Raw genomic sequence first — 24,017 nt, 5'->3', positions numbered from 1 at the left:
GTATTGTTGTTACGTAAGAAGCTCTTTCGATGACATGAAAGATTGTTATCACTTGTCTTTTTTGGCATTATGTGCGCACTTTTGTACACAGAGCGTACAAAGATTGAACTTTACAGTCTTTTAAAACAGCCTGAAATAACACTGGAAAGAAGAAAAGAACACGCCTTGTCATCGCCTATTATGATGCAGCATAGTTTTGTGCTGCCTGAAAACCTGCAAAACCAGTTTCATTGTCAAACAAATATGTGAACATAAACATTTATTAAATCTAAAGGAAATATTTCAAAGCAATGGCATTTTCATAATGTACTTTCTACACTTGATACATTAATGTGCTATAGTATTATACATTGATAATAACACTGTGTTTGAAAAGCTTAAAGAAACTGACAGCAACAAAGTAAATTATTTAAAATATTGATCTAAATGCAAAACTCCAAAGCATGATCAAATATTTCATTTTGTTTAGTTATTAAGTTCTGAAGCAAATACATAAAACATACATAGTGCCTGCACATAACATAGTCAAAATGTCCTTTATGTAAAGTTCACACACTGTTTTTTTGTGCTGAGAATCAAGTTTGTCCATTTTATATGACAGAATCTTTGTCTAAATATTTTTAAAACATTTTTTACGTCTCCATTGTATAAGGGTTTTTAGTGTCATTGTGTAGGTGTGACCAAGGGAACCCAGGCTTCAATAGAAAAATCAGGAAAGGTGTGTATACGTCAGGATCCAGGTGATATATAAGTTTCGAGTCAGCAGTGAAATCAGAAAGATGAAGATGTTCTGGACACCAAGTTTGGTCTTTGTGATCACTCTCCTTACCAAAGGTAAATGCCTTCATCTATCTATCTATCTATCTATCTGTCTGTCTGTCTATCTGTCTATCTGTCTATCTATCTATCTATCTATCTATCTATCTGTCGATCTGTCGATCTATCTATCTATCATCTATCTATCTGTCTATCTATCTATCTATCTATCTGTCGATCTGTCGATCTATCTATCTATATCAATCTATCTATCTATCTATCTGTCGATCTGTCTATCTGTCTATCTGTCTATCTGTCTGTCTATCTATCTATCTATCTATCTATCTATCTATCTATCATCTTTCTGTCTGTACATCTGTCTGTCTATCAATCTATCTATCTATCTATCTATCTATCTATCTATCTATCTATCTATTCTGTCTATACATCTGTCTGTCTATCTATCTATCTATCTATCTGTCTATCTATCTATCTATCTATCTATCTATCTGTCGATCTATCTATCTATATCAATCTATCTATCTATCTATCTGTCGATCTGTCTATCTGTCTATCTATCTGTCTATCTATCTATCTATCATCTTTCTGTCTATACATCTGTCTGTCTATCATCTATCTATCTATCTATCTATCTGTCTATACATCTGTCTGTCTATCTATCTATCTATCTATCTATCTATCTATCTATCTATCTATCTATCATCTATCTATCTGTCTATCTATCTATCTGTCGATCTGTCGATCTATGTCTATCTATCTATCTATCTATCTATCTATCTGTCTATCTGTCTATCTGTCTATCTATCTGTCTATCTATCTATCTATCTATCTATCATCTTTCTGTCTATACATCTGTCTGTCTATCTATCTATCTATCTATCTGTCTATCTGTTGATCTGTCGATCTATCTATCTATATCAATCTATCTGTCGATCTATCTATCTATCTATCTATCATCTATCTATCTGTCTATCTGTCGATCTATCTATCTATCTATCTATCATCTATCTATCTGTCTATCTGTCGATCTATCTATCATCTATCTGTCTATCCATCTATCTATCTATCTATCTATCTATCTATCTATCTATCTGTCTATCTATCAATCATCTGTCTATCTATCTATCTATCTATATCTCTCTATCTACTTATATTCTTAAATGCTATAAATTTATTTCATGTGGTGCTTTAAAATTTTATTTCATGTTGTGCTTAAAAATACATTAATAGTGTTGATTTCTAAATTATTCTGCAGAAAACAAATCTCAAACAGACCTTTTTTAATTCTTAACAATTACAACATTTTTTCTTTCAATTCATATCTGAGATTACAAAGATTACTTAGTATGCATATAATGTGAGTCTCACATGTAGTGGCTAGATGTTATTGGTGAATATCGGTTGTCTTTTTTAACATTTTTTTTAACATTTGATGTTGTGATCTCCTCTAGGGTGTGACTGCCAGCTTTTGGGTAAATGTTTTTTCATCACATAATAATACAATTTACTGAGTAACATCTTCACCTTTTTTTGAGAGCATCGGTGTAATGGTCTTTTCCCTCTCTTTTTTTGAAGCGTGTGGCAGCGCTCCTCTCAACACAAAAATTGTGGGGGGCACAAATGCTTCTGCCGGCGCTTGGCCATGGCAGGTCAGCCTTCACCAGGGTGGGAGTCATTTCTGTGGCGGATCACTCATCAACAGCGAATGGGTTCTGTCAGCAGCTCACTGCTTTCCAAGGTTTGACACTCAAACATAATTAATAACATGTTTCCTTCACCTCAATGTACTGTGTGATTCTAAACAGTGTTTGGTCATAATTGTCTTTTTAGCAGTCCCGATCCTACGGTCTATACTGTGTACCTGGGTCGACAGAGTCAAGAACTACCCAATCCAAATGAGGTGTCTAGAAATGTCTCTCAAGTCATAGTTCATCCAGAATACAACAACCTCCCCCATGACAATGACATGGCTCTGCTGCGTCTCTCATCACCTGTGACCTTCACTAGTTACATCCAACCAGTTTGTCTGGCAGCAGAGGGAAGCACATTCAACAGTGACACAATGTGGGTCACAGGTTGGGGAGACATTAATTCCTTCGGTAAGAAGCAAGATGATTTTGAATGCATGCCAAATGATGCTCAAGGTTTTATGCTTTTCGGATGTATCCGTAAAATATACAGAGTGTGAAGTCAATGTGGAATTTTGATACATACATACATACCAGTTTGACAGTTTGATTCATTTAAAGGGTTAGTTCACTTCCAAAATAAAAACTTGTCAAATTTTGCCATGTCATCCAAGATGTTCATGTCTTTCTTTCTTCAGTTGAAAAGAAATTAAGGTTTTTGAGGAAAACATTTTAGGATTTTTCTCCATATAGTGGACGTCAATGGGGATCAACGGGTTGAAGGTCCCAATTACAGTTTCAATGCAGCTTGAAAAGGCTCTACATGATCACAGCTGAGAAATATGGGTCTTATCTAGCAAAACAGTTAGTCATTTTCTAAAAAAAATTAACATTTATATACTTTTTAACCACAGATGCTTGTTTTGCACTAGCTCGACTTTACATAATTACATTGAAACAGGTGGAAGTACCGACCCAGTGTTTACAAAGCGAACGTGCAAAGAAAGTCAAACGCCGAAAAACAACGATGAGGATAGTTATAACAAAATGAGATGGCTTTTTTGCCCAACCGAAGTACACAGACAAAGAACAAAGCATACGTGACCTTTCCAACGTGATTACGTAATGCATGAAGTCGAGCTAGTGCAAGACGAGCATTTGTGGTTAAAAACTATTTAATATATATATATATATATATATATATATATATATATATATATATATATATATATATATATATATATATATATTTGGTTTTTTTGTTTTTTTTGAAAATGACAGACCGTTTCGCTAGATAAGACCCCTATTCTTTGGCTGGGATCGTGTAGAGCCCTTTAAGGCTGCACTGAAACTGCAATTTGGACCTTCAGCCTATTGTTCCCCACTGAAGTCCACTATATAAAGAAAAATCCTGAAATGTTTTCCTCAATGTTTTTGAAAAGAAAGAAAGACATGTTTATAGCCTGTTAATGTCAGCTGATGTGCTGATGTTTCTAAAGATCAGTATATTATTCAAAATCACCTCTGACTGTTATTTGAGCATTAATGATGTTTTTTTCTCCTTCACTGTTTCGCAGTATCCCTTCCTGCACCTCAAATCCTACAGGAGGTGGATGTGCCCATGGTTGGAAACACAAAGTGTAACTGCCTCTATGGAGGATCAATCACAGACAACATGATGTGCGCTGGACCGCTGGAAGGTGGAAGAGATTCCTGTCAGGTATCAATAGTACATTGCTTGTGCTATTTAATGTAATAATATTTTATGAAATGTAGAAATCGATATATATTCTCTCTCACTATACAGGGTGACTCTGGAGGTCCAATGGTCATCAAACAGGGCTCTAGATGGATCCAGGCTGGCGTTGTGAGTTTCGGTCAGGGTTGTGCTGAGCCTAATTATCCTGGTGTGTACTCCAGAGTGTCTAACTACCAGAACTGGATCACTCAGCATGTCGGCATGAATAATGCGGGTTTCATCCATTTTACCTCCACTGCTCCTGTTCTGGATGAGACCTGTCCTACTACACGTATGTTTCTTTATATCACCATGAACAGGCAAAATGAGGTTATCTATTAGCTTGCTTACACATCTCCTTTAACCGGCATTTTCATTTACCTCTCCTCCTCTCTCGTTTTTCTCTCCAGCGCCATTGTGTGGAGGTTCTGCAGGTTCGTGGCCATGGATGGCTAGTGTAAATTATAACAATTTTCCAATGTGTGTAGGAACCTTGGTCTCTGACCTATTTGTCATGACCTCTGCGAGCTGCTTTGCCAGGTAATCATTTTAAAAAAGACTTCATTTTATATGAAATCAGTTACTTAGGAACTGATTAACTGTGCCCTCACATTCAACATTTTATATTTCAGATTCATGAGTACGGATGGATGGACAGTCGTCCTTGATGTTGTCCAATGGGGCTGCTTCAGCATGCCAGTTGCAGCTGATGTGGAAAAAGTCTTTTTTGATGATGTTTTAGGCAATGGTGTAGCACTTGTGCAACTGTCTCATCCATTCTCTAACGTTGCCAATCTACCGGTTGACATGTATTATCCAAGCTTTGGTCCTGGTGTTGAGTGTTCAGTAATTGGTTGGAACGCAGCAGGCTCAACATGTGAGTTTATATAATCACTTATTTAGACTTTTTCCTTTAGGAAATTCAATGGCACCTCAACAATGATCCTTTTGTTTCTCTCCCGTTTGCTTTTCTTTTCTTCATAAACAGATCCATCTTTTCAAGAATTCCGGACCACCATTGTAAACTGCGATCCTTCACACACCACACAGACCAACATCTGCACACAACCTCTGGATGTTCAGCAGGTATCTGCAGAATCCTTTTCAGTCCTTTGTGCTTGTCGTTAGATTTTTCAGATTGAAACAGATTTACAAATTAGTTACTACATACTACATCTCTATTGAAATGTTTCCAGGAAATATGCCTCTGAGTGTTTGAATTATGCACTTAATTGTTCTAACTCACTCTCATTCAGGATGACAATGGCAGTCCTCTGGTGTGTACAATGGGCGGCATGCAGATTCAGACTGGTATTTTGTCCATTCCCCCTGGCAGTGAGAACAACCCATACTCCAACAGTACAGTCTTCATCCAGACCTCTCCCTTCACCTACTTCGTGACTAACACTATCCAGAGCGTCCCATCTATTGTGGATGGGGCGGAGTCATTCTCGCCCCTCTCTCTCACCTACATCCTTCTGCTCTCTCTCCCAGCAATCCTCCAGGCCTTTTATTAAATCGGCCATCTGTCACTTCATCACTGAATTAACTAACATATGCAATGCATGATATGGGGAATCACAGACTATTTGCTCTTGCATTAGAAACATAGCTATATAAATCTTTAATTTGAATAAAATAATTAAGGTGGAATAAGGTGTAAAATAACACTTTTTATATTCCAAATAAAACAAAGTACATTAAAAATGTTTTCTTTCTCAATTTCTATAACTCACACTCTGTAGTAAATTAACTCCAGAATGTATTTCTCCTATAAATGACAATTTAAACAAATGTGTGCTTATGGAAATCTGTCAGCACTAAAGATGGGTGTCTAAGAAGACAATGTATCATCCATAATAAAGCTGTTTATTGTCCTGAAACCTGAAGAGAATTATCCATTTTTGAGCTATTCATTTTTCTTTTAAATTACTTTGTTAATAAATAATTAATTATTATTTTATTAATATATGATTAATTGTTTTATTAATACATTGCAGTCATACCTCAACTGTGAATTTTGAATCCACTGTTTTAATGCAGTATGCTTATTAACTCTCTTAAATTTCTGGCATTATATTTTCCCACTGTAAACACTACACAGCTTTGACCATAAAGCTAAGTATGTAAATATCATTTAACTAAGATATATTATTGGGAGAAAGCAAGTGACAGCTGATATTTATATGCATTTATATTACAAGATATCATAATTTTATTTTATTTACTGACCATGTGTGTCTTGCAAAAGTATTCATACCCCTTCATTTTTTCACGTTTTGTTATGTTGCTGCCTTATGTTAAACTGCTTTAAATTACTTTTTTTTCTACATCAATCTGCACTGCATACACTACCGTTCAAAAGTTTGGGGTCAGTAAGACTTGTAATAGTCTTTAAAGTAGTCTTTTATGCTCATCAAGGCTGCATTTATTTGATTAAAAAAAAAAAAAAAAAAACAGTAATATTGCAAAATGTTTTTACAATATAAAATAATGTTTTTTATTTTAACATACTTTAAAATAGAATTTATTCCTGTGATGAAAAGCTGAATTTTTATCAGCTGTTACTCCAGTCTTAAGTGTCACATGATCCTTCACAAATCATTCTAATATGCAGATTTATTATTAGAATGACCAATGTTGGATAATATCAACAGTTGTGCTGCCAAATATTTTTTGAAACCTGTAATTTTTTTTTTCAGGATTCTTTCATGAATAACAAGTTTAAAAAGTACAGTGTTTATTCAAAATATAAATATTTTATAACAATGTAAATTATTTATTATTAACTTTTAATAAACTTTTAATTATTAACTTAATACATCCTTGGTGAATAAAAATATTAATTTCTTAAAAAAAAAAAAAAAAAAATGTTGAAACAATAAAAATGTACTGACCCCAAACTTTTGAACGGTAGTGTATGCCATAATGACAAAGCACAAACAGAATTGTCACGACTTCGTAAATTTATTAAAATAAAAAAACTGAAATAAGTATATTTCATAAGTTTTCGAAGTACTTTGTATACTACTTTGCTGAGGCACCTTTTCAGCCTCAAGTTTTTTTGAGTATGATGCGACAAGCTTTGCACATCTCTATTGGCAGTTATCTGCCATTCTTCTCCTCAGCACTTCACCACTCAAGCTCTGTCAGTTTGGATGGGGGCAGACGCACATTTTCAGGTTTATCCAGAAATACTTGATTGGATTCAAGCCCAGGCTGTGGCTGGGCCACTCAATGACTATGTCTATATGCCACCCTTGTGCTGTGTGCTTAGGCTTATTGTCCTGTTGGAAGGAGAACCTTCTGTCCAGTCTGAGGTTTTGAATGCTCTGGACTGGGTTTTCATTAAGGCTATCTCTATGTTTTGGTGTATTGAGCTTTTCTTCTACTCTGTTGAGTCCCTCAATCCCTGCCACTAAAAAACACTCCCACAGCATGAGGCTGCTACCAGCACACTTTACTGTTGGGATGGTACTCTGCAGGCGATGAGCAGTGCCTGCTTTCCGCCAAGCATGATGTTTGCAGTTGAGGTTCATCAGACCACAGAATCTTGTTGCAGATGTTTGTCCTTCTGGTTCTCCTATTTCCACATATGATCATGGAGCTCAACTAGACTGACCATCAGCTTCTTGGTCAGCATGTCTAACCAAAGCACTTCTCCATCAATTACTCAGTGTGGCCAGGAGGCCAGCTCTAGGAAGAGTCCTGGTTGTTTCAAACTTCCTCCATTAAGAGTAATGGAGACTACATGCTTCTGTGAACCTTCAATGCTGCAGATTTTTTTCTGAACTCTTCCCCAGACCTGTGCCTTGATGCAATCCTGTTTCTGAGCTTTGCAGGCAGTTCTTTTGACCTCAGGGCTTGGTTTTTGCTCTGATATGCATTTTCAGCTGTTAGACCTTTTATTATATGTGTGCCTTTCCAAATCATACCCATTTAATTGAATTTGCCACAGGTTAACTTCATATTAAGTGTAGTAACACCTACAAGCGATATGAATGCTCCTGAGCTAATTTTCAACTGTCCCAGATGAGGGTATGAATACTTATGCAATGGAATCATTTAAGGTTTTTATTTGTAATAACTTGGCAAAGACAGTAAAGCCTGTTTTTGCTGTGCCATTATGACGTATGGAGTGTAGATTGATGTGGGAAAAAAAAAAAAAAAAAAAAAAAAAAAAAAAAAGTTATTTAAAGCAGTTTAAAATAAAGGCAGCAACATAAAAAAACATGAAAAAAAAAAAGGGGTATGAATATTTTTAGTCAGTTTGGGCCTCTTAACAAAACTGTTTTGATCCTCCTCTAGTATTTATATACAAAAAGGTCAGAGAGAATCACAAACTGGATGACAAAAATTTTAGTCAATAACAATCTACATATTCTGACTCTGTCCGTGAAAATAACAGAGGAGTCAGGCGCAAGTGCAAGTAAAACAGTTTATTGGAAACCTTGAAGCAGACAAATCCGAGGAAAGATATCACGGGTGCAAAGGAGAGTTCTTGGAACGTGCAGCAGAAGAGCAAGGTGTAGTCCCCCACGAGAATCCGGAAGGAATCACAGAGGATGATCCAAGCTAGAAAGAACTGGCTGGCAAGAGAACTCCACCAGGACTGGAACCACTGCTCAACAACAACAATCTGACAACACAAGGTAGGAAGCAAGGGATTAAATAGAGGAGCTAACAAGCCACAGCTGCACCTGATCAGCTCATCAGCAGAGAGAACACAAGCACACACACAGAGGGAGAGAGGGAGAGAGAGAGAAATGGAGAAAGAGAGAGAGCCAGTAGACCTGTATACCGTGACAGACTACTAATAATTTTCAGATTATGTTTGACCTAACTTGTTTACAATTTGTATCTCCGAATTTTGTATCTCAATTGGCTCTTTTTTCCCACAATAATATTAAATGGAGAGCAAATGGAAACTTTAGTCTTTGCTTTAGATAATTTCCCTTAAAAAGAGTTTAATAATGTCACACGTGCCTCTTTGAAGTGAGATGAGTAAATTTACAAACTGGAATCAGATTTTGATAAAATACCAGTCTGCTATCAAAAGTCAGATATAATCTCAACAACCTCTTATTGAATTCTTAATAGAACAAGTCAAGATACAGATTTGAATGTAATTATTTTGCACCAGTTGATTAAAAAAGCAAGAAAATGTATGCATTAAACCTTACATCATGCTATAGGGCAGGGGTGGTGAACTCTTGTCCTGGAGAGCTGCAGTCCTGTAGAGTTCAGCTCCAACCCTAATAAAAACTCACCTGCCTGTAGCTTTCTAGTAACCCTTCCAAAGCCACTAGAAGGCAAGCCTGCAACCATTAGCCAAAAAAGCATAATAGCTAAAGCTAACGCTTCCGGTCTGGCAGTACGTGGGAAAGTTTTTTTTTTTTAAAGGGATGCTATTATGCTTTTTCACTTTTTGAATTTTAGTCAGTGTGTGGTGTGTATCTTGGGGCATAAAAAACATCTTCAAAGTTACAAATCTCAAAGTCCTCTCCAAAGGGAGATATTTCATTTTTTAAAAAGTCTATTTTCAAGAACTACAACGAACGGCTCCTTTGGACTACACCGTTTGTTTTCCACATACAATGATGTCACAACGCGGACCATTAGAATATCAATAAATTTCCATCCCGCCTATGGAAATTCAAATTGATGGGGGATGGGTAGGGACAAGGTGGGGGATTAACTTAACTTTAGCGATGCAACGTGGAGAAAAACAGAATTACAGAAATTACTGATTCAATAAAAATAAATAAATAAATAAATTCTATCCTGTGTAATCAATACAATGGCAATCTAACACTAAAAGATATTTCGAACTTGTGAACAGCTTGTGAGATTCTGTATGCATAAAATAATTGTAATTTGTTTTTGATTATTTTAATTATGGATGCACTATAAGAACTTTACAAAGACGCGGTGGTGAAGACGTCAGTAACCTGCGGCCATTCAGAATGAAATTCCGAAGGTACATTTTAGCGATCATGATATTTTTAATATCATGATCGCTATTTTTACAGTGAAAATATAAATAAAAATAAAATAAAAATATAACAAAAATAAAGGCCTCCTGTAGTGAATTGATGCGTTTTTGTAAGAAAAATATCCATATTTAAAACGTAATAATCACTTTAATCTAGCTTGCGCTAACTTGCTTCTTTGAAAAGGGGCGTGGCAGTACTGAAACACCATCTAAGCTGTTCGCCAATCGCAACACAGTGGGGCAGCTAACCAATCACAACACACTGCGGGCCTTAATTAAACCCGAAACTAATTGAGCCATTTGTGCCAGGCTGGGATAAATGGGTAACACTTTACAATACATGGGCACAAATATGCATTAATTCATGCTTAATTAATGCACAGATAATCACAAGTTAATGTATAATTCATGAAGAACTAAACCATTTATTAATAATTACTTAATCAGCAACAAATGAACATTCTATATGATTCATAGATTAAGTAATCAATACATTGTTATTAGTTAAATGTGTCAATGTATTAATTCCCTAATTTTGCCCTAACACATTAAGACAATGTGTTGAGATTTGCATGTCTTCATTTCCATGGGAGATTTTGGAATGTAACATTTATCTAGCATGCCAAGCAAGTTTTTACAAGGATTGTATCACATGTCAGAACTGTGATACTCTTTGTGTTATGACACCAAACGTGATAAACATATCAAGATTTACATTTTTGTGTGAGGTGCAGTTTCACTGAAGCAGAGATACTGGCTTCAATATGTATAAAAAACACTAAATAATTCCACTGTAGTTCAGACCCCAAGTATACCTGTATTATTAGTATTACTATTTTCAAATACAATTGCATAATAATATAGAATAAATATGCATGGCTGGTTAATTTTCTTAATTAACCCTCAAATTGACGTCTGCCAAAAATACACTGATTGTGGAAGTATTGGGAGTGATTCAGGACCAATTTAAGGAAAACTCTAAGTGAGAAAAAGACAAAAACTTTTATCTTGGTGAGGAGGCAGGACCGGCCTGGTAGCTAGTCATGACACAGCCTTTTGAAGACTGTGATTGATTGGTTGTCCAAGAAGGAAATAAAAGAGCACTTTTAAGTGTAGGGTCTATTATAAGCATTCACTTTGAAGTTGTAGGCGTAATTCTTCATGTTTTACTTTACACGCACACATTATATATATATGTATATATATTATTTTTTATTTACCATGCTGTTAATGTTGTACTTAACATATTTGATAGGAAAAGAACAGTGACACATTAAGGTTCTGAAAGTGCTGTAATTGTTTGTGTGACCTCTTTGCTTATAGAAGGTTGTAACAGACCCAAATCATCACAAAAAAAAAGTATATTGTCAGTTTGTTTAGAAAATGGGACCCTTATTCCTCGGCTGGGATCATTTAGAGCCATTTGAAGCTGCTTTTAAACTGCATTTTGGAAGTTCAAACTTGGGTGCACCATACACTCTAAAAAATGCCCAATTTCGGTTATTTTGGCAACCCAGCGCTGGGTAAAAAAGGGACGAACCCAACGCTGGGTTGTTTTGACCCAGCAAGTTGGGTTGAATTATTGACCCAGCATGCTGGGTTGCTTTTTTATGGTTTAAAATTACTACACTGCTAGGCTAAAATGAACCCAAAATTGAGCTAGGCATTAAATCTACAAATCTTGATCATTATAAAATCACTTTAACACACACAGAATGACTATCAAAAGATAAATGTTTATTAAAAACTACAACAAGAGAAAACATTCAAAAGTAACATGCATGTGAAAAGAAATGCAGAAAAAGTATGGCATTAGCAGGTACAGAGTTTATAAATGAAGCACTGAACATCTGCTGACTATTTTGTCTGGTAAATTCTGTATATTGTATAAAACTACTGTACAAAAACAATACTTTACAATAATTGTACAATTAGTTAATAGTTTCTTGTATGAATGTATGAATGAATGTGAACTCCATTTCTGCTAAACAACACAGAACAAGCATTTGACATTTTGTTTTTAGACTATACACTTACGGTTTGTTTCATAGTCCATGATTGCATACAGAAAATGCATCACTGCCAATTTTCATTATCTCTTTAAGATAATTGATGTAGTCATGAAGTCCCATCAGCTCAGCAAAGGCGTGCAACATCTTTGACATTATCCAGGGCAGCCTCCTCCTTTAAAACCACTGTTGCATCAGTTTGGGGGAAAGATCATTTCTCCTCTTTGTCCAGCATTCATCCCAGTCACCACCTGCTCTTCATCAGTGGCCTAAAAGAGAAAAACATTTAAAAAAGAAAATATTAAGTTCAAATGTAACCATTTTCAAACAGAGGTGCATCCAATTCTGTAAGGATGGGTAACTAGACTGTTTTATTATTTCAGCCATATTGTGTGGTTGTTTATTGTCTTTGTCTACCACAGTGCTTTAGAATACTACAGTAGCAGACAACGGTAACATTTATTTTCTAAAACATAATTCCCATCAATCTTAAAAGAATGAAGCTCTCTTATGTCTCTGGCCTTTTAACCTCTACATAAAACATTATTTTACACTTATTCAAACAAACAAAAAAAAAAAAATTATGACCTTTACTTGCCTTAAACCACCTTTCCCTCTCTTATGAACGAGCTGAGAATATCACCTCCTCACACAAGCAGGATTCTGTGTCATTAATTCCAAAGTTGGTTTAGGTTCTGCAATTAAAAACACAGACATCAGTGGTTTAATTAAAATGTGAACAAGTCATCATACTGTTCAAAATGTGAAGCAAACAAACAGGAGACAACAGAAACATGTATTTTATACAAATAACCTGCATCAATCTCAAAAGAATTAAGCGCTCACCTATGTCTCTGGCTTTCTACATAATGTCTCTGGCTCACCTACATAAAATGTTTTTTTTACTCTTAGACAAAAAAAAAAAAAAACTGATAACATGACATTATGACCTTTACTTGCCTTAAACCGCTTTTCCTTCTCTTATGAAGCAGTTGAGAAGATCACCTCCTCACACAAGTAGGCTTCTGTGTTGTTCAAAGTTGGTTTGAGTTCTGCAATGAAAAACACAGACACCAATGGTTTAAATAAAATGTGAACAAGTCATCATACTGTTCAAAATGTGAAGCAAACAAACAGGAGACAACAGAAACATGTATTTTCAAAAATAACTCACATCAATCCTGAAAGAATGAAGCTCTCCTATGTCTCCTATTACAAAAAAGTAAACATTCTTTTACTACTAGTCAAAAAAATATATAATATGGAATTATGACATTATGACCTTTACTTGCCTTATACTGTCTTTCCCTCTCTTCTGAAGAAGCTGAGGAGATCACCTCCTCTCACACGCGGCCTTCCGTGCCGTTAACTCCAGAGCTGGTTTGAGTTCTGCAATGAAAAATATGCACATCAATTATTTAATTAAAATGTGAACAAGCAATCATACTATTTTTGCATCAAAATATTAAGTAAACAGGCAGAAGACAATGGAAACATTTATTTTCTACAAATAGCTCATATCAATCAAAAAAGAATGAATCTATCCTGTCTCTGGCTTTGAACATCTACATAAAACATATTTTTACTCTTAGACAAATAAATAAATAAATCAAATAAAAGATAACATTAAATTATTACCTTTACTTGCCTTAAATCGCCTTTCCTCTTTTCTAAAGCTCAGAAAATTTGCCTCCTCACACAAGTAGGTGCCTGTGGTGTTAGCCCCAAAGTTGGTTTGAGTTCTGCAAAAAACGGACATCAATGGTTTAAATAAAATGTGAACAAGTCATCATACTGTTGTTGTATCAAAATGTGAAGTAAACAGGCAGAAGACAACAGAAACATGCATTTTCTAAAAATAACTCGCATTAATCCTGAAAGAATGAAGCTCTCCTATGTCTCTGGCTTTCAATCTCTAAAAATGCAACCATTCTTTTATTAATAGTCATTAAAGGTGATATTATTTGGAATTATGACCTTTACTTGCCTTGTACCGTCTTTCCGTCTCTTCTGAAGAAGCTGAGCCGATCGCCTCCTCTCACTCGCGGTCTTCTGTGTCGTTAACTCCCGCCGCCGACACAATGAAGACTCAAAGCTCAACAAGTCTGAAACATTACATGCAAAACATTACTTTTAACAATTAAAACTTAATGAGCCTTAAAATAATTAATCCTAGTCTTCGTTACACGACGCCGTTTTCTTTAAGAAACTACTTTCAGTTTAATCGCGGGAAAAAAAAGTTTACGAATTAACATGTAAATCGGTTAACGCTCCTCTATTAACACCTAAATCTTGTATAAATATGACATATGAAACTCACAGACGTTGTATTAAAGCTATCTCTTCCGTTCAGTAGAAGAGGCCGTTAAGACTATTTCTGAGGCGAAAACCGCGTCAGCGTATTTTACAATAAAAGCTCTTTTCTGACTTTTCCCGCGTTCCAAGTCTTAAAATACTCCCGGACACACATAATGAATGATGATTTTACATTTTTTAATCTTTACTTACCGAAAATCGTCCTTCACCCGCTTCCATCTGCAGACGCTGAGAAAATGGCCGCTTCTCGTACTTTTTGACGTACGGTGGACACGACGTGCCTGCTCTCTCTCGAGTCCGCGTTCCTAACCCAGCACCGCTGGGTTATAAATTAAGACCAGTTTTAACCCAAAATTGGGTTAAATTAACCCAACGTTCTTACCCAGCGGTCTCAACCCAGCATTTGGGTTGAAAAAACAACCCAGCGTTTTTTAAGTCCACTATACGGAGAACATTCCTAAAATGTTTTCCTCAAGAAATATAATTTCTTTACGACTGAAAAAAGAAAGACATGAACATCTTGAAAGACAAAGGGGTGAGTAAATTATCTGTACATTTTTGTTCTGGAAGTGAACTTCTTATTAGGTTAGGATGCTTTCTGAATTACGTTTTTTTTTTTACTAGGATCTTTTCTTTTCTAAGAAGAAATACCCATATTTCTAAGACATTTCATTTCTAAGAAAAATAAAGATTTTTCATGAATATGGGGCCTGAACATGAGGAGTGTTTGTACTTTTGATATATACCTTAATTGTGTGTTCATAGAGTCCATTTTATTAAGAATGATCCACAAACCTTGTTGTTTATTTTCCAAAAACCCTGATAAAAAGAATAAACTATTTTAATTATATAAAAAGTGCTTAAAACACTTGAAACTTACTAAAGAAGTATAAACCAAAACTTAGGAAACTGTACACTGATATCACTATTGTGTTTGGAAAGCTCAAAGAAACTACATTTGTTGTAGTAATAAACTACAATGTTCAAAATACTGATACAGAACTAAACTGAACAGTACAGGTTAATTTAATTTCATTTCATTTTAATTTGTGTCTTAAAGTGAATGTGTTCTGAAGCAAATACATCAAACCTTTTAAAATGTACACAACACAGTCCAAATGTGCTTTATGTTAAGCTCTGGTATGTTGTGAGTCATGTTGGTCTATTGAATATGATAAAATCTTTGAATATTTTTCAATTTTGTCATCATCTCCATTCTATAAAGGTTTTTGGTTTCATTATCTGGTTGCATGTAGGTGTGACCAAGTCAGCTCAATAGACTTTAACAAAAAAATAAAAAATCAGGAGAGGTGTGCGTCACGTAAAGGATCTAGGCAATATATAAGTTCAGAGTGAGCAGTGAAAACAGAAAGTTGAAGATGTTCTCGACACTGAGTTTGGTCTTTGTTATCACTCTCCTAACCAAAGGTAAATGCCTTCATCTTTATATAATGTTCGTTATAAAATCTATTATTTGCTCATGACAAAATTCATTAAATAATTGAAAAACCAATACAAAAACTCAATGTACCACTTTTTTTTTTATTATTATTATTTATTATTATTATTTATTATTATTATTATTGTACAAATTGTAATATGTATTATAATTTTAATGTGTGTGTGTGTGTTACTAAATATTTGAGCAGATGCTATAATTTTACTTTAGTTGATTTTATGTAAAATGCATACATTAAAAATAATATATGTGACCCTGGTCCACAAAACCTTAAGTCTTAAGTAGCATGGGTATATTTGTAGCAATATCCAAAATACATTGTATGGGTCAAAATGTTTGATTTTTCTTTTATGCCAAAAATCATTAGGATATTAAGTAAAGATCATGTTTCATGAAGATATTTGTATATTTCATACCATAAACATATCAAAACTGAATTTTTGATTAGTATGCATTGCTAAAAACAATTTGGACAACTTTAAAGGTGATTTTCTTAATATTTATATTTTTTTTTTTTTTTTATTTAATAGTATGTATTTTTTGCATCCTGATTCAAATTTTTAAATAGTCTTATTGTCTCATAAACAAACCATACATCAAAGCTTATTTATTCAGCTTTTAGATGTATACATTTCAAAAAATGTAACCTTATGTCTGGTTTTGTGGTTCAGGGTCACATATAACATATTAATTAGTATATTAATAATATAACATTAATAGTGTCAATTTCTGAAATTATTCTGCAGAAAGATTTTCTTAAAACTTTTTATTTGAATGGCCATTGCAATGTTTTTCTTGCAATCCATATCTGAGATTGAAAAGATTACATAGTAAGCAGATAATGTGAGTCTCACATGTACCTCAGCTACTTGATGTTATTGGTGAATATCGGTTCTTCTTTTAACATTTGATGTTGTGCCATCTCCTCCAGGGTGTGACTGCCAGCCTTCGGGTAAATGCTTTTTCATCACATAATAATACATTTTTTTTCTGTGTAACATCAACTTTTTTTGTGAGAGCATCAGTGTAATGGTCTTTTCCCTCTCATTTTTTGAAGCATGTGGCAGAGCGCCTGTCAGCACAAAAATTGTGGGGGGCACAAACGCTTCTGCCGGCGCTTGGCCATGGCAGGTCAGCCTTCACGAGGGTGGGAGTCATTTCTGTGGCGGATCACTCATCAACAGTGAATGGGTTCTGTCAGCAGCTCATTGCTTTCCAAGGTAACCCACTCAAACATCTTTATTAGCATATTTCCTTCACCTCAATGTACTGTGTGATTCTAAACAGTGTTTGGTCTTAATTGTCTTTTTAGCAATCCTGATCCTACGGTCTATACTGTGTATCTGGGTCGACAGAGTCAAGAACTACCCAATCCAAATGAGGTGTCTAGAAATGTCTCTCAAGTCATAGTTCATCCAGAATACAACAACCTCCCCATGACAATGACATGGCTCTGCTGCGTCTCTCATCACCTGTGGCCTTCAGTAATTACATCCAACCAGTTTGTCTGGCAGCAAATGGAAGCACATTCAACAATGACACGATGTGGGTCACGGGTTGGGGAGACATTTTTTCAGGCGGTGAGAAGCAAGGGTTTTCATACTTGCCACTTGGTGCCACAAGACAATTGAGGTCTGATGTCTATAAAATATACAGGGTGTATAGTCAATGTTTGCTTTCGATACATGGCCAGATGAAACCATCATATTTATGACTGATTAGAGTTCAAGCTTTCTTTCCATTGGAACCAATAGCATGGGCAGCACTTTAACACATAGCTCAGCTGCACTTTGGGCAATCTTAGATCGAGTCCTGGCTTGTGGTGCTTTCCCAGTCCCATGCCCCTCTCTCTGTTCCAGTTCATTCCTGAATGCTCTTTACTATACTACGTAATAAAGGCAAAAAAATGCCAAAAAACAACAACTTTTTTTTCCAAACCCCAAGCCATATATACCAATTTGTAAATATAATACATTTAGACCAAACATCATATTTGCATAAAGTTTTTGAATTTGGAATTTAGTACTAACATACTTTTACTGTTTGTGCCATATAGCATGCATTGGCAAGCACATTTTGGCAATTTCCATTCAGCACCACATCAGCAAACACGTATGGCGACTAAAACACAATTAAAACACTGGAGATTGCCAAGCCTAATTTCGCAGTTCAAATATTTTAAATATGAGAAGCATTTGATGAAACCAAATGCATTTTTTAGATCAGTTGTTTTTTAGTATCATTGAGTTATTATTAGTTTAAATTAGTCTTTATTTTTAGATTTTCTTTCTCATTTTCATTTTAGTTACATTTTAGTTACATTTTTATATTTATCTATATAGTTTAATGAATTTTTATTTTTTAATTATAATTTAAATTAAATGAAAATGAGAAGTATTTTTGTGGCAACTAGATGAAAAAACATGTTTACGTTTTTTATAAATGTGAAGTTATTTTATTTCAAGTAACAATAATTCAGTTTTATGTTTTTGGTTATAGTTAGCTGTAATAACCCTGGTTTAAATATTTTTAAAATTAAGACAAAAGGTTGAAAAAAAAATGCTGAATTTAAGAGTTGGATTTTGTTAAAGATGTCAGATAAAAGTGTGTGATCTCTCGAACATTATCAACTTTTGCGACTTTGAAAGTCCATGGTAGAGTTGTTATCGTTAACTAAAACTACAGTCAGACACACGAAAATCATTACTTGAATTAAAATTAACTAAAATAATTAAAAAGATATTTTTTCAAAATTCCTTAAAGGGGTCATCGGATACAAAACTCACTTTTACATGTTTGAACATAAATGTGTTTTGGCAGTGTGTGTATATGTACCACCCTATAATAATGAAAATCCACCCACTGTTTTTTATCTTTATAAGTAATATCCCCTTTTTCAAATCAAGCCATTCTTAGCATCTTGTCTGTGTGATGTCACAAAAACCCAGGCTGCTCTCACGTTAGTTGATTGACACAGCCATCTTACCTTAGACCCGCCCTGAATGAGCTGAGTGAGCTGTAACAGTCCAACCGCCATTGTGTCGACTCCGGTGCAGGGGAAGACAAGAATGTCTCAGATTGAGCAATTGAGGTGTTCTGTTGTTGAATGTAGTAATGAACATAGCCGTCGTCATTTACTCCCAACATCTGAGCCGCTGAAGACGCAGAGGATTAACATTACTTCCGGTTTAGAAGGAAATGCACCCAGCGATCTACATAAATGCGTGTATGTTTGCACGAATCATTCGTGATCCAGCTTCACCTACAGCAAGAATGAGTTTAAGGGTTTTTTATGCATCTATCCACATTGCCTTTCTTAATACTGTGCTAGTTAGCAATTTCGCAGCTAAATGCGGCTAAGGCCATGTCCACACTAATACGTTTTTGTTTGAAAACGCATCTTTTTCTCTCCGTTTTGGCCTTCTGTCCACACTGAGATGGCGTTTTTGGTCGAAAACGGAGCTTTTTGAAAACGCTCTCCAAAGTGGATAAATTTGAAAACGCCATTTTCGCGTTGCAGTGGAGACTGTGAATACAGAGGCTTTTGAAAACGATGACGCATGTTTAGTCATGTGACGCATATTGTACCAATAGATATCCATGTTTATACCGGTAGTTGTGGCTGTTATGTGCTATTCACTTTCACACTGCTGCTAAAGATATATTTCTACACTCTTCATGTTACAGTCCTAAAAAGATGACAGAAAATGTACTCACAGTTGCTATCCTGACTCATGCAGTTAAACGTGAGGGCAACTGCTTTTTAGATCAAACATGAGAGCGTGCGACATGGACGCTTTAGTGAATGATAAGATATTTCCGTAAATAAAATGATCCTGCCAAGAATTCTGTGAAAACTTATTGTCTCTTCCGTCTGTATCATCTCAGTGAGTTTTTACGCATGCGCAGTATGGCGAATTTAACGTTTTCCTACGTTTTAGTGTGGATGAGAAACTTTTGGAAAACGCTTGAAAACGCTAGTGTGGACGGAGAGCATTTTAAAATGAAAACTCCATTTTCAAATGTATCCGGATTAATGTAGACGTAGCCTAAAGTAAACATTACGGACTCGTCACCCCACAGAAGAGAGGGAAGGGGCGAGCAGAGCTCATTAGCATTTAAAGGCAAATGCAACAGAACAGCTCTAAAAAGAATCGTATCAACTGGAAAATGGGCATCCGATGACCTCTTTAAGCTTGTTGCCAAGGAAACATTTCTCATCTTTACTTAGTTTAATTTGATGTAACTAAAATGGATGTACAAACAATACCAGTTTTTAAAAATCTTTTTATTCTGCTTCTAACTCTCACATATAATATATATATATATATAAATATATTTATATTATATATTTAGATTATATACATACACATATAATCTCTGCTTGTTATTTGAGTGATAACGATGAGTTTTTCTTTTTCACTGTTTCGCAGTATCACTTCCTTCACCTAAGGTCCTACAGGAGGTGGATGTGCCTGTGGTTGGAAACACTAAGTGTAACTGCTTCTATAAAGGATCAATAACAGGCAACATGATGTGCGCTGGAACGTTGGAAGGTGGAAAAGATTCCTGTCAGGTATTAACAGTATACTTTTAATTGTTAATTAATGTTAATTCATTTTTCATTTTAAGATATAATTGTTCAAATGTTTGAATCAACATGATCAACATGGAATGATTCGTCTACATATTTCAGCGAGCAGTTCAAAGAGAGGTTTTTGATTCTCTGTCACTATACAGGGTGACTCTGGAGGTCCAATGGTCATCAAACAGGGCTCTAGATGGATCCAGGCTGGCGTCGTGAGTTTCGGTCAGGGTTGTGCTGAGCCTAATTATCCTGGTGTGTACTCCAGAGTGTCTAACTACCAGAATTGGATCACTCAGCATGTCGGCATGAATAATGTGGGTTTCATCCCTTTTAACTCCACTGCTCCTGTTCTGGATGAGACCTGTCCTACTACACGTACGTGTTCTTAATATGACCATGACCAGGCAAAATGAGGTTATCTATTAGCTTGCTTAAACATCTCCTTTAGCCGACATTTTCATTTACCTCTCCTCCTCTCTCGTTTTTCTCTCCATCGGCAGTGTGTGGAGGTTCTGCAGGTTTATGGCCGTGGATGGCTAGTGTAAATTATAACAATGTTACAATGTGTGTAGGAACTTTGGTCTCTGACCTACTCGTCATAACCTCTGCGAGCTGCATTGCCAGGTAATCATTTTAGGAAAGACTTCAATTTAAATGAAATCTGTTACCTAAAAACTGATGACTTGGTCCCTCACATTCTACAACTTCTCATTTTTCAGATTCATGGGTACGAAAGGATGGTCCGTTACTCTCTATGTTGTCAAAAGCGGCTGCTCCAGAGTGACAGCTAATGTGACAAAAGTCTTTACTGACAATGGTGTAGCACTCCTGCAACTGTCTTATCAATTTTATTACAATGCCAAACTAGAGCTTAACCTATTTTATTCAGCCTTTGGCCCTGGTACTCAGTGTTCAGTAATAGGTTGGAACGCTGCAGATTTTACAAGTGAGTTTATGTAATAACTTTCTTAGACTTTGTTATAGCGGGAAATTCAATGGCGCCTCAATAATGATCCTTTTGTTTCTCTCTCATTTGTTTTTCTTTCCTCTTAAGCTAATCTACATTTTCAGGAATTCCAGACCACCATTGTAAACTGTGATCCTTCAGACAGCACAGGGATCAACATCTGCACACAATTTTTGGATGTTCAGCAGGTATCTGCAGAATCCTTTTTTAATTCTTCGGTCTTGTCATTAGATTTTTCAGACAGAAAGAGTTGAAGTTACTACATACTATGTCTAGTTGACTTGAATTAAGTTTGTAACAGTCTTTCTAACTCACTCTCATTCAGGATGATGACGGAAGTCCTCTGGTATGTAGAATGGGTGACATGTGGGTTCAGACTGGTATTTTGTCCATTCCCCCTGGCAGTGAGAACAACACATACTCCAACAGCACAGTCTTCATCCAGACCTCTCCCTTCATCTACTTTGTGATGAACACTATCGACACCGTCCCAACTCTTCTAGCTGGGACGGAGTCATTCTCGCCCCTCTCTCTCACCTACATCCTTCTGCTCTCTCTCCCAGCAATCCTCCAGGCCTGTTACTGAAGAGGCCATCTGTCACTTCATCACTGAATTAACTAACATATGCAGTGCATTGTATAGGGTATTACAGGCTATTTGCTCTTGCTTTAAAAATATAGCTATATAAATCTTTAATTTGAATAAAATAAAGTAATTAAGGTGAACTCTTAAAACTTTGAATATTCCAAATAAAACAAAGTACATAAAAAAAAAGTTTTGTTTCTTAGTTTTCGTAACTCACACCAGTAAATAAACTCCAGAGTGTATTATTTCTCTATTTCTGTTTATTGTCCTGAATTATCACTTTCTGAGCCATAGGTAAACTCAGGATTTTCCTAAGGGTTTTTTTCATATTGTTAGTAATATTTCAAGATACTTAATACGTACAGTACTAAAGCAACAGTTTGCTTTTATCCATGCATCAATTTTTTCGAAATCATTTGATTTCTTAAATAATTAATTTTAGTTCATAATTTCAGTTAATTTTAGTTTTTATTGTGGGGATTAATTTTTTTCCACAATAAAAACTACAGAGCTTTGATCATAAAGCTATAGCATTTTACTAACACATAGGTAAGATAGAGATGGACAACTCATGTTTATATGCATCTTGTGAGAGTTGTAAGGATGCTTTATCTACATTACAAGATGTCAGAATTTCATTCTGTGTTTTGACTATATAAATATAAGCAGCTGCACCAATTAGCATATTTTTACTCAGTTTGGGAGTTAATAAAACTTTGTGTTTTGTTCCTCATCTCCAAAGACACTCAAAAGAAAACAAACAAACAATGTAAACACCCCTTACTGAAAGTTTATATGCTGGCAAGTCTTGTAGAGAGTCATAAGACAAGCTGATTTAGCACACTGTCAGAAAAAAAAAAAATGCAAAAATTGTATATTTATGGGCTCAACAGCTTGTCACTTGGGCAGTACGCTTCTTCTCCCCCAAAAGATGTATATTAGTACTTTACAATATATGTACCCTTAAGGTGTTGCTACTAACCTTTAAGTGGTAAATTAAGTACAGAGAGGCCCCTTTAAGTGTACTGTGTGAAAGACAAGCTGTTGTACCCTTAAAAAATGCATTTTTTTTCTAACAGTGCATGACAGAATGACTAACTGAATTTTTTTTTTTTTTTTCACTTAAGTCACTGCATTGTATACTACATTGAAATGTTTTCCTGGTTTACATGTGCCTAAGGCCAGTCAGGCTTCAGTGAGAACATGAAGAGATTTGTGTAGATGTCAGGCTGTAGAAGATATATATTGCAGAAAATTCTTTTGGTTTGATTTTTGTTGTCATATAATGTTAGCTGTATTAAAGTATTCTTTACCTAAGAATAAAGCTAATAGACTTAAAATCTTCTCACCCATGAACTTTGCATGCTTTTGCATGCACGCTTCAGACCAGTCTATCTGGTAGCAGAGAGAAACACGTTCAACCACGAAACAATGTAATCACATCTTGAGAAGACAAGTGGTAAAAAGTTGAAAAATGCTCAACTCGAGGCCACGAAGCCAAACCTGTTATTCATAATTGAAATACTTATGCTGAGGTGTGTTCAGTAGCAATATAAAAGCATTTTTCAAATATTTTCTAAGCACGACATGATCAAGATGATTAAAAGATTGGATTTTGCATTGTGTTCAAGTTATACCATGATCTAAGAACTTGATCTAGCAAAACCAATCTCTTTCTTCACTTACATGCAGCTTAGTTTTTTTGTAATGAAAATATATATAAACTTTTTTGACAAAAAAACTGCCAATACAGTTGCTGAATTCATTGCATCCGATATGTTTATTCACTGATAGGCCCTTAACTCAAACCTAAAGTTCCTAGCTTTCCACTCATAATTACGACTTTTGTGGTGGTGTTCATGTGTGTTCAACTCATAAATGCGATTCATGCGACACAATCTGAAAGCACCATCTGACACATGAAACAAAAGCTTACTATATACAATGTTCAGGT

At 35.3% G+C, this 24,017-nt stretch overlaps 1 protein-coding gene across 1 annotated transcript; it reads left to right on the top strand.

The window, feature by feature from the left end:
• The first annotated feature begins 705 nt into the window (after positions 1-705).
• zgc:165423 (uncharacterized protein LOC100101646 homolog) lies at positions 706-23,181 on the top strand. The gene is given in 20 exon segments (XM_051101699.1): positions 706-834; positions 2,229-2,249; positions 2,353-2,515; positions 2,608-2,876; positions 3,983-4,125; positions 4,213-4,435; positions 4,554-4,683; positions 4,776-5,020; positions 5,132-5,229; positions 5,400-5,655; positions 16,854-16,874; positions 16,980-17,142; positions 17,235-17,347; positions 17,350-17,502; positions 20,356-20,498; positions 20,663-20,885; positions 21,011-21,134; positions 21,230-21,456; positions 21,565-21,665; positions 21,803-23,181. Coding segments are annotated over 20 exon segments (3,132 nt in total). The 5' UTR covers positions 706-779; the 3' UTR covers positions 22,064-23,181.
• The last annotated feature ends 836 nt before the right edge of the window (positions 23,182-24,017 follow it).

The sequence above is a fragment of the Labeo rohita genome, chromosome 3 (genome assembly GCF_022985175.1).
Source record: "Labeo rohita strain BAU-BD-2019 chromosome 3, IGBB_LRoh.1.0, whole genome shotgun sequence".
NCBI classification, from domain to species: domain Eukaryota; kingdom Metazoa; phylum Chordata; class Actinopteri; order Cypriniformes; family Cyprinidae; genus Labeo; species Labeo rohita.
This window is presented reverse-complemented; position numbering and strand designations above follow the sequence as displayed.